Source organism: Zonotrichia leucophrys, chromosome 26, assembly GCF_028769735.1.
Source record: "Zonotrichia leucophrys gambelii isolate GWCS_2022_RI chromosome 26, RI_Zleu_2.0, whole genome shotgun sequence".
Taxonomy (NCBI): domain Eukaryota; kingdom Metazoa; phylum Chordata; class Aves; order Passeriformes; family Passerellidae; genus Zonotrichia; species Zonotrichia leucophrys.
In genome coordinates, this window is record NC_088195.1 from 4485702 (window position 1) to 4501487 (window position 15786).

Genomic DNA, 15786 nt, shown 5'->3' on the forward strand with positions numbered 1-15786 from the left:
CGAGAACCGCTTGGGAGCTCGGACAGCCTGTCCCAAACAGGACTGTGCTATCTGTGACCCCTGCACCCTGCTGGGGACACCCCCAAACCCACAGAAGGCCACAAGAAGGCTCCACAAGGCCTCACCTTTGGCCAGGCTCTTGCTGAGCTCGCGGTCCTGGATGAATCCAGCAAACATCTGTGTCTCCATGAAGCAGTGCAGGAAGTGGCGCACGGTGCGCGAGCCGTGGCTCTTGCGGAAGGGCTCGCGCTGGAACACGCGCTGGCCCTGCTCCGTCACGCTCATGTGCAGCGAGTAGTGCCCCACAATCTCCACGAAGAACTGCACAAAAGCCTCCGAGACCAGGGAGTTCAGGCTCGTGGCACCTGCGGGGAGGACATTTGGCACGTTGGTCATTGCTCTCTGTCCCAGATTGCAAGGCAAGATGTCAAGATGTATTCTGTTTGCCATCTGTCTTTTGTCAACTGGGCAGTTTTCCTTATCTCTTCCACTCCTCCCTCCGGGGAGACATCTGCTGATAGCAGCTATTGAATGTCCCTGCATGGCTGATAAGAACTATAGCATCCCATTGGGAGATGGGAGCCCAGAGGGAGGAGCCAAGCATTCCTACCCGGATATAATCTGGAGATTCTGGAACACCAGCACAGCTTCTCCACTGGATTGCCCAGAGGAACAGCAGCTGCCTCTCCTTCCCCTGGATCTCCAGAGGCAGAGACTGCACCTTTCTCCAGGATCCTGCTCCAGCAGAGCCAGCCCTGACACTGCAGGAGGGCTGAGCCACAATTCCAATGGGACTGCTGCCAGCAGCCTGACCCACAGGGTGTCAGGTTGGGTTCTGACTCTGGCAGTGTTGGTTTGGTTCACTGCATTGTTTATTTTATATTTTTATTTTCTTCCCTATTAAAGAACTGTTATTCCCGCTCCCATATTTTTTACCTGAGAGCTCCTTAATTTAAAATTTATAGCAATTTGGGGGGGGTTATATTCTCCATTTCAGGGGAGGCTCCTGCCTCCCTTAGCAGGCACCTGTCTTTCCAAACCAAGACATTCTCTATCAGCTGCCTTGGGTCTGGATTGAGGGCACTTGAGAAAGTGGTTCATGTTTGGAGAGTGGTTCAGGTGTTCATTATTTCTTATCAGTAAAACAGTCTCACTACTGTGAGTTCCACAACTTTTCATTAGCAAGGCACAAAATGGCCAACAATCTCTTGTTACCAGGTCTTTTAAGGCTGAATTATCCAATTAAGAAATAACACCTAAATTATTTTCCCTTTTAACCCAGTAAGTGATCCCAAAGAACCTGCAGTGTGCACTGTTCTGTCCAATTACAAAATACCACCCAAACCCATGGAGAAGAAGGAAGAAGGAGGTAAAGAAGAACAACCTGTCTCTGCCCTAAAACCTCCATCTTGCTTCATATTTGTTACTATATTCTAAAACCCCAAACTCTACATTTTCCACCCTGTGACATTACACACTTCCAACCATCTCCACACCCATAATCCCAGTGCTAATTATCAATTTTGGAAACCTTCTCCACAGCCTCAGGTCAAATGTTCTCTGGTGAGTCTGTGCCTTTCAGCACAGAAAGTTTAAAATTCTCAGCATCCAGGGTTCAACTGGATACAATAAAATTCAAAGCACAAAGGAACTGATGCTGCTGGCCTAAAGGAAACTACAGTTCTGCACACACTAATTGTAAAAAGAGGAACTGTCAGCACAACAAACTTCTCACACATTCACAAGATGTTCTCAGCAAGACCACAGAGAAACAGCTAAAATGTCACTTCTTAGCATTAATTTCAACTTGCTCATTTTTATCAACTCCATGGTAGAGATCTGCTAATGGGAAAACATTTTTTCCACAGAAATTTTTCCACAGAAAGTACCTTGTGTGTCATTCTGCTCGTGTGACAGGATTTCACTGCGTTCTTCCAGGATTTGTACAAGAGCAGCCTGCAGTTTGTGGGGCAGGATCTCATCCTCATCTGATACCTACAGACACAAACAGCCAAGGAAGGACTTCTGTGTTATTCCCATCAGCAGGAAAACCAGGGAGTAGATTAGAAATATTCATATCATGCCTAAAGCAGTTAGAGAGGAGTTATTCTGTGATATATCTTAAGGGAGACAATGTATTTATCTTGCAGCCACAGAAATTAAAACACATTTGCTCAGCATGCCCCAAGTAGATTTTATTAGAGTCACACACACAACTGGCCACCACACAGACTCAGGCTTATTTCACCAGTAAAAAACACAAAACCAATAAAAATTTGTTGAGAAAACACAACAAGTCTCAATAATATGGTTTTTAAAATCCCCCATTCCTTTAATACCTTTCTCCAGTTGCAGGCTGCAATGCAAAACAGAACAGTGAGGCAAGGAAAAGGAGAAGCAAATATCCTGAGCTAGTAATGAAATCCCCAGCACTTTTATAGCAACTTGTCTGGGGATGCAGAAGCACTTTTGGGGAAGTTCAGCAGAGAAGCCCAAGTGAACTGAGATCATTTGTTCCCTAGACTGTCACTCCTGGGGAAAACAAGAACCCAAACCAACAAACACTCCCCAGCTGGATGAGAGCGGAGGAAGTGCTGTACAGAACAGGGAGAGACAGACAAAAAGCAGCAGAGAATCTTAGGGATCCCCTTCACATAAAAAAACAAGTAAGAGTTTTTAAATTCAGCTTAGCTAAGCAGAGCTCTCCACCTCAAACTTGCAACAAGGATTTGTGAGCCTGTTCCCTTCTCTGTCAGTTCAAAAAGATTACAAGGTATTTCTTCAGCCACTGGAGTCTCCATATGAACATCAGCTTCTCCTCATTTTTTTTAAAGTTTTTTTTCCTGGCATAAACCCACAAGTTACTGGTACTGTTATTTCACTCACCTCTTGCAAGAACTTGTCAGCACAAAGATCAACAATCAGAACCTGGGGAGACAGAAAACACACTGACTCATAACCAGGTATGTTGCTGTATGGAAAAAAAAAACCAGGTTTTAATTTGTTTTTTTAGATGTGGGATGTTTTTTAAATAGGGCTGTCACACACAAAACCCAAGTTTTGCATGGGTGCAGCCTGTCTCTGAGAACAGTAAATATGATTTATTTTTGACAGTGCTGGAACATCCTGATATTTATCAAATTCACCAAGCGGCTCAGAGAACTTTGAGAGTTTATACTCAGAGAGAATCCAGAGATTATTGCAGAGAGATGCTCACAGATGCTCACCTCCTCTATGGGCAGGTCCCAGAGCTGTGGCAGGGAGCAGGAGAGGATGCCAATGAGGAACGGGGTCGGAGAGCACACGATGTCGATCATGGAAGCTGGCAGCACAGGGATGTAGGTGTGCTGCCAGGTGAAGGGGTAAAGGGTTGCCACTGCAGCGTGCCCACATTTAGACAGAGTGCTGGAGAGGTGGGAGAAGCACAGGGAGGGTGGTCAGTGTCTCCTTCAGGGCAGGCAGGTGTCACTCGTGTACAGTCTGTGCATCAGCAATAGCCCCATGCACCCAGCTCTGAACTCAGTTATGGGGAGCTAAAACCACCATCAAGCCAAGCTAAAGAGGCAAAAAGGAAACATTTCCTTATTTCCTCTTGTGTAAACAGCATAATCCAAATTCTAGGCATGCCATGCTGTGTGGGGAGTGCAGAAGGTTTTCAACTGGAACTGCAAAACTAGACAAGCTTGGACGTGGGACAGGTCCAAACACAGAAGAAACAATAACATCCATTGACAGCATCCCTCAGACTCATCTTTACCTTAAGTTGTCAGCCACAAAGATGACCCTCCTTTCCAGCAGGAGGGAGGCAAACACCCGGATGGTGTGGGACACGCTCAGACACTGCAAGAGGCACTCGAAGTCCACGTGCTCCAGCCTGGAGTCCAAGGGACGGCACAGCTCCATCACCTGGAGCACACAGACATGGGGAGAGCTGGGGAGCAGCCCAGAGAGGGACCCCAGCATGAGGCAGGGCCCACCAGCTCCTTCTGAGGGGAGGACCAGGGACAGGACCCAGGGAAGGGCTGGAACTGTGCTAGAGCAGATTTAGGTTGGATTTTGGGAAAGGTTCTTTCTCCAGAGGGTGCTGGCACTGCCCAGGCTCCCCAGGGAATGGGCACGGCCCTGAGGCTGCCAGAGCTCCAGGAGAGTTTGGACAAAGCTCTCAGGGATGGGATTGTTGGGGTGCCAGGAGTTGGGCTCAATGACCCTTGTGGATCCCTTCCAGCTCAGGATATTCTCTGAATCCATGATTTTAAAGAGAATCCCATGACCCAGACAGCTGGGGCAGCACAGAAGAGTGCCCCAGAAGCTCTTCATTAAGAAGCAGGGAATCACTTCCATGGCAGATGATTCCACAGCAAACACCTCTCTGGGACACCCTCCCTTTCACCTCCAGGATGTTTTCCTCACACCAGGGACAGGACCCAGGGAAGGGCTGGAGCTGTGCCCAGGGGAGTTTAGGTTGGGTATCAGGGAAAGGTTCTTCCCCCAGAGGTGCTGGCACTGCCCAGGCTCCCCAGGGAATGGGCACAGCCCTGAGGCTGCCAGGAGAGTTTGGACAGCACTCTCAGGAATGCACAGGGTGGGATTTTGGGGTGCCAGGAGTTGGACTCCATGGGCAAGGGGCAGCACAGAAGAGTGCAGCACAGAAGAGTGCCCCAGAAGCTCTTCATTAAGAATCAGGGAATCACTTCTAAGGCAGGTGACTCCACAGCAAACATCTCTGGGACAGCCTCCCTGTGGAGAGCTTGGTTTAAACACAGCTTAAAGAAAGAGGCTATAAAAGGACTTAGCTAAGAGAAAAATAAAAAGCAGTTGTAAAGCAGTAGTTTTTAGGTTTGATCTTGTAAATAATTAAGTTTTTAGCTACTTTTTATATAAACAACAAGATTTTTAGACTGTTTTTTCAAAAATAGGCAATATTTTGTTTTTAGCTGCTTTAAGAACAGATAGCTGTTCTGAGAACAGATATAAAAGTTTTGAGAACTTTTCATATCATAGTGAGAACACTGATCTTAGTTTCAATAAACAAACTTCAGGTATTGTAAACAAAAGAAAGAGCTGAAGTTTTCTCTACAGCCTATCGAGAACTCAAATTTTGCAATATGCATAAAGTGAATTAACACTGTTATAAAAAGTGCCTAGTTGATCAATAAATCAGAGTCAAATGCTGACTAACAAAATGAGTCGTCTCCCTTCACTTCAACACCTCCCTTCTAACTCCAGGATGTTTTCTTCACACTAATTATTTCCAGGCACCACTGTGCATTTTGCCAAGAGCCTCTGTGCCCCAGAGAGCCCAGAGAGAGCAGGCAGCTCAGCCTGACCTGTGTTACCTCATCTCCTGCTCCTGGCAGGAAGCTCCTGACGGTGATGGTGCGGCCCGGGGCGGGGAACGGCGCCTCCATCACGCTGCGCATGAAGGGGTGCACCAGGGCTGGGGACATCTCCCTCCTCTTCTCCACCTCGTCCAGGATCTGCAGGGACACACACAGAGCCTCGGGTCACTGCTGCTGCTGGTGGCATTCACACTCTCTGAAAAAAATCCCTGCACCCAGGGTTTTTCTGCTGGGAAGCTGAGAAACCACAGAGAAAAGGAAAACAATTCTTATTTCATTTGCTTCTCCTGTGTTTTGCTCATGTGGAATGTGTTTGGAGATTGTTTCATTGATTTCATGTGAATTGTTTTGACTCTTTGGCCAATCAGGGCCAAGCTATGTCAAGACTCTGGAAAGAGTTTTCATTATTATCTTTTAGCCTTCTGTAAGTATCCTTTCTGTATTCTTTAGTTTAGTTTAGTATAGTTTAGTTTAGTATAGTTTAGTATACTATAATATAATATACTATAATATAATATAATATAATATAATATAATATACTATAATATAATATAATATACTATAATATACTATACTATAATATATTATACTATAATATAATATACTATACTATAATATACTATACTATAATATAACATACTATAATATAACATAATATAATATAATATAATATAATATAATATAATATAACATACTATAATATAACATTCTATAACATAACATAACATAACATAACATAACATAACATAACATAACATAACATAACATAACATAACAATAAATTAGCCTTCTGAGAACATGGAGTCAGATGATCCATCATTCCTCCCTGCCATGGGACACCCCACAAATCTAACACCAACCTAAATTTCCCTTGGTGCAGCTTGAGACTGTGTCCTCTGGTTCTGTCAGTGCTGCCCCTCCTCACATGGACTGGACACAGAGCCAGGGGCAGCAGGGCCATTCCAGAACTTTATCACTCTTTCAGTAAAAAACTTTTTCCTAATATCCAACCTGTAGCATTCACATTCTCTGTAAAAATGCTTTTGCCCAGGATTTTTCTCTTGGGAAGCTGAGAAACCTCAGAGAAAATAAAAACAATTCTTATCTCATTTGCTTCTCCTGTGTTTTGCTTGTCTGGAATGTGTTTGGACATTGTTTACCCACAGGTGATTGTTTCACTTGGATTCTGGTGTGAGCTGTTTTGACTCTTTGGCCAATCAGGACAGAAAATCTCCAGAAAATCAGGAGATTTTGTTACTACAAGAAAGTGGACCAGGATTACATGAAATGCAGTGCAAAGGACAAACCATGCCAAAACTAACCTCACAGATGTTGCAAAAGCAGAGGGAAAATCAAGGAGAAAGACACAACTTTGAGAGGAAGATAGAGGGACATGGCATGGATACTTAAAAAAAATAAAAAATCTTTGCCAAGGGGAAAGCCATCAAAAGGCATGGGATGCCATCAAGTGCAGGGACATGGATCAAAGCTTCTCCAATTGATCCCCACTGAAATCCAAGATTTTGTTTCCCTTCCCAAAAAGAAATAACATTTCCAAGCTGTGTTGAGACTCTGGAAAGAGTCAGGAGTTTTCATTATTATCTTTTCAGCATTGAGTAAGCATCCTTTCTATATTCTTTAGTATAGTATAGTATTCTTTAATATAATATAGTATTATAAAGTAATAAATCAGCATTCTGAGAACATGGAGTCAGATTCATCATTCCTGCCTTTGTCAGGGCATTCCCAGCAAATACAAAAGCTGCTGAGCAGAGGGGAGAATCCATCAGAGCATTCCCATGGAGAAGGTTCCAGCACAGACCCACTGCCCTCTCCCACCTCGCCTGGGACCCCTGTGAAATTCATCTCAAATGTCTGAACAGTCAAACAGGAACAGCTTCCTGTGAGCACAACTCTCCAATCTCCTGCTACTGGAAGGAAATGTCTTGTATGTAGTAATCAAATTCTCATTATTTAGAGGGGTTAGGAGGAGCAACATCCATCCCTCTCAGAAACCTTCCTGAAATGCTGTTCTAGAAACTCTGTGCTTCAACAATCAGAACCATCTTTCATCAAAGCTTGTCTCTGTACTCTGCTGCAATAACTGCCCTTTATCTGCAGTCCTCACCTCCTTATCTCCTCTCCTCGTGGTGCTACAAAAAGCCAGGGGAGATCCAACCCCATCCCAAACTGATTTTCCATTTCCAAATCACAGAAGAAGAGGATGAAGGGGCACCCTCAGTAACACCAGGTATTAGAAGGCGCTTCCTGCAGTAACTTCTGAAGGATTTGTGCATTGACTGACAAGGCTCAGCACCGGGATTTTATTTCCCTGCTCAAAGCAAAGCCAGGGAGGAAGCACCACTCTCCTGGGATCAGCTGCAATCACTAAGCCTGACAGAAGCACCCAGTCACTCTGGGGAGCCTGCAGGCTGCCAGGGCTCAGGAACAGGCTGTGCCAGCTCACCTTGGAGAAGAGGTTGAAGCAGCCCAGGCGGCTCACGATGCAGTACACCTCGGGCAGGCGCTTCCCTTTCCCTTCTGGCTGAAAGGCAACAGCAACAGCTCTGCTGAGAACAGGGGGGCAAGGAACAGCCCAGCACCCACACTGCAGCTGATCTGCAGATCTCCTTCTGCTGCAGCCCCCCCTACACTTATGACTATGAAGGTTCTCAAGGAACACCCAGTTCCAGGAGCTGGTTCATCCCAGAGCCCATTTCGCTATTTCTGGGCACCATCGTGACTCTTCCCTCTGCATCCCAAGGGCTGGCACCACCACAGCAGCACAGGATGGGCAACCCACGTGGGAAAGCAGCCCTGAGTCGTGTCCTGACAGTGCTCCCTGTACCCCCAGCCCTCCCAGAGATGCTCACCAGGAGCTTCCTGCAGTACCCGAACCAGCGGCTGCCGTCCTCCCCTGTCAGCACGAAGGAAAAGGTTTCACTGGGGAACAAGGCAGAGTCAGGGTTAAATTCACCACACAGCTCAGGGAACAGACTGACAAAGCACACACACTCCTTCTGGTCATGCTGACAACAGCTAAGGCATGATTACGAGGACTTTGAGATCTGTTCAGGGTAAAAACTTGCACCCCATGAGCTTTTCCAGCTCTCCTACTTGCCAGCTCCTCTCACTGAGCTTTTGCATCTCTCCTTTTTCCCAGCTGCTTCTCACTGAGCTTTTCCAGCTCTCCTCCTTCCCAGCTCCTCTCACTGAGCTTTTCTAGCTTTCCTCCTCTCCAGCTCTCTCACTGAGCTTTTGCATCTCTCCTTTTTCCCAGCTGCCTCTCACTGAGCTTTTCCAGCTCTCCTCCTTCCCAGCTCCTCTCACTGAGCTTTTCTAGCTTTCATTCTTCCCAGCTGCTCCTCACTGAGCTTTTCCATCTCTCCTTTTTCCCAGCTCCTCTCACTCTTTTCCATCTCTCCCTCCTTCCCAGCTCCTCACAGTGAGCTTTTCCAGCTCTCCTCCTTCCCAGCTGCTTCCCCATTCAGCCAAGGAGCAGCACAAGCACTTCCAGCCCCAGCAGCTGGCCTTGGACAGATTTTTCCTCCTTACAGGAAAGGCAGCAGCTGCTCTCTAGCCCAGCTCCACACCTCATCCTCCCTCCTACCACAGGGATTTCCTGGATCCTTTCCCCTTTTTCCCTGCTCTGGCTGCAGCTCCTCTGGCACAGCCCAAAGCTTTCAGCATTGCCTCTCTCAGTCACAAGTATTCAAAACCAAATCTTTACCTTTTAAGGTCTGATGAAGGGAACCAGTCTTTGGGATCTGGAAAGCAGAATTTGGGAATGACCTTTAGCCTCTCTTCAGTGTCCTTTGATGGTCTGAAGGGATGTTCAGGCTGGAGGGGTAACAGATGCATTTGAAGTCACTCAAGTTGGTGCACAGCTGCAGCATTTAAAATACAGAAAGCACTTTCCTGACACTTCCAAAGGCTGATCCAACCCATAACTAATGCATAGGTACAGGAAAACATGTTCTGACTATTAGCAGATTCCCAGTTCCCTCTTGCATTTTTCCTGCTGATTGGACCTTTGTGAAATGGCCCAGCTTGGTAAGGATGGATCTTTCATAAGGATCTACAAGCATGGCTAAGTTAATTGGAAAAATAATGTAGAAATGAGCCCCCAAATGATGGCTGGGTCAGCCTGCCTTGGTTCTACCCCTGGGAGATTTAAAAAAACTAATAGGAACAGGAATGTGTTCAGCTTTTGATGAGCAGATCACTCATAACTGAAATGCAAAAACTGTCCCTGAATCACACGTTCCAGCCACACCACATGTGGGTTCAAATCAAATCCCCCAAGGATTCAGGACACTTTCCATGATCAAAATAGGGCAAAAGAAAGGTGTTCAGATAAGAGGCTCCATAAGAAAGGTAAGGAAATTTTACACATTTAAGTAGGAAATGCCCCTGGGAAGTGGAAGGTTTATTGCATGAAGCTGATTTTAGGCACTCAGCACATCCAGGCTATTCCAGTGTCCCAGCTGTGACAGCACAAAGTGTTAGGAAAACAGAACAGCATTTTGACAGAGTAACAGTTGTACCAAAGCTTAGATGTCCTTGGGCACACAGCCCAAAGCAGAGGGTGACAGCAGATTACTTGGAAGCAAAGCTAATATTAGAATGGAGACACCCAACCTGACCCACTGTCCCATCTAAGCCACTCACCAAAACACTTTCCCTTGAGCAGAAGATAAATAAATCTGAGAAAATAATTTTTTGTGTCAGTGCTTTTACAAAAGCCAGTAGAGAGCAGGAGGGGAACCCAAAGGCAATGGACAAACTGAGAGGTTGCACCAAATCTGCTGCACTCCTTTCTTCCTCCCAACACCCCAAAGTTTGCATTTTTAGCAGATATTATTTGGGTGTGTTCAGTTTTACCCACTCAATTAACACTGTGCACTCTTTCTGGATGTAGTTCCTTATTCATCTTGTGAACCCAAGGCATTCCCACACTCAGGCACTGGAGTTATTTGCACACAAATCCTTTAGGCAGCAGGAACTGGGACACTGTGGGACCTGCTGGGGTCCCACACAACCTCCCTGAGTGGATCTGACATCTCCTGTGTGTGGGTGCCATGCAGATTCCTCAGTCACTCCTGGCTTTCTGAAGGCACAGCCAGAATTGCTGGCTCTGTTATTTTCGGTGGAAGGCAGCAGGTATGAGCCCAGACACTGAGAACTGAATATTCATCTCAATCTGGTACCACAGAAACACCAAGGCTCCATCTCAGCTTCCCAACTTAGTTCACTGAGCTATAACTCAGTCACACACTGGTTTTGTGCTGAACAGCTTATTTCAAAGGCCTTGGTTTAGCTTCAACTCCCACAGCTCCCCTGGTTTTGGGGGTTTCTACAAACAGCTTTGCCATTTTATCATCATTCTTTTCCAAAACAGTACAAATAAGCATAAAAACCCTGGGATTCCAGTTCCTGTGCAGCATCAGTGCCTCACTCCTTGTTTGTAAAGGACAGACTGCCAGGATGAGGACAGAGCTCTGCACTCCTTCCTCTCCTTCAGCTGGTATCAAACACCCCATCATGGCATCATGAAATTTGAATTAAATAGGAAAAAAGCAGTTCAAAAAAGACAATAAGCTCATTATGAAGACACATATTCAACAACCTCCTGACACCACACATCAGGTATGTAACACAGCAAACCCAGACCCTGACCAGTGCAGCTCAGGAGGGCAAACAGAGCTCAGCAGCTCCCTGGGCAGATTCCCACAGAGCTCCTACCTTGCTGGGGAACTGCTGGATGATGTGTGGTGTGTAGGTGACCTCAGATGGCTTCTTGTGCAGGGACACCACCACGAAGAGCTCGAAGAGCCTCTGCTCCTGGAGCTCGATGAGATCCCTCTCCAAGGTCTGGTAGTGAGGGTTCCTCTTGGAGGGAGAGCGCCTCAGGCACCTGGGGCGACCTGGGGAGAGCAAAAAACCGCAAAGCAGCTTGTGGCTGGCACTGCCACACACCTACAGGGCACAGGAGAGGACTGAGCAGTGCAATCAGATGGGGAAAAGGGATGGGTGGATTTGCCCAACATCCTAATGGTCCCTGTGGGGTATAAAACCTGTGTCAGCTCCTCGTGCACAGAGCTGATCTTCCCCCAGGCAGGAAGGAAATAACCTCAGATTCCACTGGAGGAGGTTTAGATTGGATATTAGGGACAATTTCCTCACTGGGATGGTTGTTATCATTGCAGCAAGCTGCCCAGGGCAGTGGTGGAGTCACCAGTCCTGAAGGTGTTTAAAAAATGTGTGGATGTGGTGTCAGATGTGTTTTCTGAAAAATCCTTTCCTTAAGATTTTTTCTCCTAAGAAGCTAAGAGACCTCAAAACCAAAATGTAAACAATGATTATCTGCTGCTGTAAAATGCAACAAGTAAATCTGTGATTGGTCTCATGCAGTTATTTCTAATTAATAGCCAATCACAGTCAGCTGGCCACAAGCCACAAGCCTTTGTTATCATTCCTTCTTTTTCTATTCTTAGCCAGCCTTCTGATAAAATCCTTTCTTCTATTCTTTTAGTATAGTTTTAATATAATATATATCATAAAATAATAAATCAGCCTGCTGAAACATGGAGTCAGATCCTCATCTCTTCTCATCCTCAGACCCCTGCAAACAGTCACAATGTGGCACTTGGGGATGTGGTTTAGTGGTGAGCATGGTGCTGCTGCTGGGTTGATGACTGCACTTGATGACCTCAGAGGTCTTTCCCAACCTTAACACTTCCAGGATTCTGTGATTCAGACAGGAAGCACTGGCCTGCAAATCCAGAATCCTGCAAATCTGCAGCTCTGCAAATCCCCCCTGACAGATACTGAAATTTCTCCTGCTGCCCTGATGTTCTTCCACATCTCAGAGTGGCACAAAGGGGTACCAGGGGGTGAAGGGCAGCTGCTCCATCCAGGTCAGGAGCTGCCAGGACTCAGGGAGCCACTCCAAACACCAGGGGCACTCAGGAGAGGCAGAGGCACCCCCAGGCTGGGCTGTCCTGACAGGCAGCACAGGCTCACAAGCACAGGCACAGCCCTCTGACATCAGGAATTCCTGTGACACATTCTTGACACTCTCAAACAACTCTTCCATCAGGCAGTGACTCAATCTTTCTGAAGAAATCTCAATATTTCTGCTGAGATCCTTCACTCTCCACTGCTCTCCTTAACATAAAGAAATGGAATTTCACTTTTCATTCTAAGTTAAAGCCTTTAGAATGTTTCCCTCCACGTAAATGAAATACCTAAAATAAAATCATAGAATATAATCATAGAATTCTATCAATGAATTCTATCTAGAATTCTATGAATCCTTGAATGGTTTGGGTTGAAGGGACCTCAAAGCTCATCCAGTGCCACCCCCCTGCCATGGCAGGGCCACCTTCCACTGTCCCAGGTTGCTCCAAGCCCCATCCAGCCTGGCCATGGACATTCCAGGGATTCAGGGGCATCCACAGCTGCTCTGGGCACCCTGTGCCAGATCTTTCTGTTTAATCTTCCTTCACATGGAAGCTAAAAGCACCTAAAACCAAGTAGGTGTTTCAGGTCTGGAGTTTGGGTCTATGATCCAGCTCAGGACAAATACCCAGGTGAACTCACCCCAGAGGAAAGGACATTTCACAGCATTACATAAAACAGAACCAAGGGAAGGAATCAGGAGGGAAATAACCTCAAGCAGCAGCAGCAAAGGTGATCAAGAACAACCCAAAAATGACTCTGCTTCTGCTGACTGCCAGATTAATGGCATTAAACCTCAAGGGCTCAGGGAAAGGGCAGAAACAGAGGCTGGTTTGTCACAGCAGCAGCTGCCAGACTTGGCCATGTCTCAGCAGATTCCACACATCAGCTCATCCCAGCAGGGCCTCAGCCAAGGGTGCAGTGCTGTGGGACAGGACCAGCCCTGTGATTCACTCACTTCTGGGCTGATTTTCCGTATCGCTTTCGTTGCCGCTGGTTTCACCTGAAACACACACAGTTTTCACTTATTAACCATGCAGAAGGAAGATGGGCAACACCCAAAGTTGGGAAAGAGACACAACCTGAGACTCATCACATCAACATCCCTCAGGGCTGCCCACCAATGCTGCCCAAAGCATCAGCCAAGGGCAGCTGGGAAATGTGTGACAACAGCACATTGCAAAAAGCAGAGCTGATATCCAGCCAGTGGTGACAGTGAGTGACCTGCAGGTCAGCTGAACATGGGCACAGAACACAAACCAGGTTGGCTGAGGCTGCTATAAAATTTAACAGAGCTGCTGAACAGAATAACTACAATAAAACCCCTATAACTATAAATAAAGACCCTAATATAAATATAAATAAAGACCCTACAGTCAGAACAAGGCACACAGATAATGAGTGCAGGAGTCACTGGTAGCTCTCATAACAAGTGGTTTTCTGAGGAATTTTTGCTTTAATCTGCTTTTTTGAAAAAGCATTTTAACCCAGGCTCAGAATCCTCCCCTTGTGGCAGTGTAAATTTGGGTTAGGCAGGTGTTTCTTGAGCTGAAAGTTCAATTCCAGCCACAAGTGTGGGGTTTGCACTGCTGAGTCAGCATGAGGTGCTGGTGCCAGGCCAGGGCAGAGGAATTGAGCCACTCAAGGAGTTCAGAGCACACACAGTGACACTGCAGACCCCAGTACCTTTCACTGGAGCTGCTTCTCTCCCAGCAGGACTGAGCAGCTTCACCTTCCTCTTTCCACGCTTGGAATCAAAGATCTCCTGTATTTTCAGTACCAGCTGAAACCCAAAGCAGAAGCAGAGGTTAATGTGGGGGTCCAGAGAAGGCTCCAGGTTCCCAACAGCCACCACCAAACCTGGGGGAGCTGCCCAAACCCTGCAGGAACCCTGGCTCAGAGGTTCCTTCTAGCCCAGCTCACTGCATAAAGAATGAGCACAGATTTCTGCTGCAGCAGAGAGATCCCTGTCAGCACAGCTCAAAGCTGACACCAGACTGTACAGGCACTCTGGAAAATGTCACACTTGCCTTCCCAAATAGAAGTGACAAACTGTCAGGCATCAGATCTCCATTTTCTATGTACTTGCAAGAACTTCTCAAGCCCTGCAGCACAGAGGACTCAGAAAATGCTCCCCAACTCAATCCAAGCCCAGAAAAAGCAGAGCTCTCTCACTCTAGCTTGGGGGTTGGGTTTTGGGTTTGCTGCTGTGGTTGATGTCAGCTCTCCTGAAGCACAAAGGAGCTTAAAGCACAGGCCCTGCCCCAGGAGTTTGCTGGAATGAGAGGGTGATGGACTCAGAGCACCCTGCTCTGCTGGAAGGTGTCCATGGCCATGGCAGGAGCCATTTAAGGGCCTTTCCACCCAAACCATTCTGGGATTTTGCACAAATGAAGCCAGACACTGGGACAGAACAATGCTGCAGGACCACACAGCTGGCCCAGTGGAAGAAAAAAGCTGGGTAAAAGCCCAGCCCAGTGCAGACTAAGCACAGACATGAAAGAAGGGTCAGCACTTTGACTGGTAATCCTCCTTCCACTGGTCACAACAGCCTTAAGCCAAAGTCCTGACACTTTCTGTGTCCCTGCTTTCTGCTTTTCCCTCACCTGCCAGTGCCCCAGGGGCTCCTGACTCCCCACATCAAAGGCTCTTCATGGCAGGAGGGATTTACCCTAAATGCAGGGAGCAGGTCAAGTTCATTCCTGCCTCAAGAATTCATTAAACTGAACACAGGAGGGTGGGGCCCAGCCATTTGTCATCACAAATACAGCATAAAAAGAAATATATTAAACAGAACCTGTTTGTTCAGCTTAAGTGTTTAATCCCCAGATCAGCAATCCAGGCTTAGGTTCTGCTTTTTCAATGGATTTCTCTCCATTTTCTGCCTCAGCACTGAGGCATTGAGAGCAGTGCTCCTCCTGCCAAACTTGCCTTCTTTGCCTTTTTACCCAGCCTTACCTAGGAAATCTTCATTTCTGTCCTGATTTTTGTGCAGCTGAGTCACCACCCTGGGTGTGTTTAAGGCAGCCATGTGTTTCTTAGGCAAAAGGTTTTGTCTTTTTAGACCCCAGTCCTTTTCTCAACCTTTGAAACAATCTTGGCTCAATTCCTCATGAGCAAAGAGAGTAAAGTGCTCTTCCTGCATGTAAATTGTTACCAGATTTTTGGAATAGGTTTGCTTTTGGAGAACATTTTATTTTCCCCTCTCCAAATGAGATATACTCTCCATCACAGCATTTTTATAATCTTGCCATCTCCTTCCTGATTTTCCAGACCCAGAATTTGTTTAAAAACACAGACAGAAGTTACTTGATACTCCAAAGCACTTTAAAGGTTTGAAAAGTCCTTTGCAGCTGTCCAACTCTACCTCACAGCCTTGTGCAATCTGAGCAAACACACGTGATTTTCAGATGAAATAAAGATCTGCTGCAGTGAAATGATTTTACCACAGCAAAAATAAATCTTTCTCACTACCACAATCTGA

General features: G+C 46.4%; 1 protein-coding gene across 6 annotated transcripts in view; it reads right to left on the reverse strand.

Moving 5' to 3' along the window:
* Positions 1–15786, reverse strand: part of DENND2C (DENN domain containing 2C) — a 32566-nt gene that overhangs the window by 3820 nt on the left and 12960 nt on the right. For 4 of the 6 annotated variants that reach the window (XM_064733083.1, XM_064733085.1, XM_064733084.1 and 1 more), the window contains exons 6-17: positions 13989–14085; positions 13261–13305; positions 11085–11266; positions 9070–9179; positions 8213–8282; positions 7807–7884; positions 5328–5477; positions 3758–3906; positions 3228–3405; positions 2887–2928; positions 1890–1995; positions 126–365 (exon numbers count right to left, since the gene is read on the reverse strand). In XM_064733083.1, coding sequence (XP_064589153.1) covers positions 126–365; positions 1890–1995; positions 2887–2928; positions 3228–3405; positions 3758–3906; positions 5328–5477; positions 7807–7884; positions 8213–8282; positions 9070–9179; positions 11085–11266; positions 13261–13305; positions 13989–14085 — 1447 coding nt within the window. Of the gene's footprint in view, positions 1–125; positions 366–1889; positions 1996–2339; positions 2357–2886; positions 2929–3227; positions 3406–3757; positions 3907–5327; positions 5478–7806; positions 7885–8212; positions 8283–9069; positions 9180–11084; positions 11267–13260; positions 13306–13988; positions 14086–15786 lie in introns of all 6 variants that reach the window. The other 2 variants (XR_010442856.1, XM_064733087.1) reach the window with 2 other exon arrangements.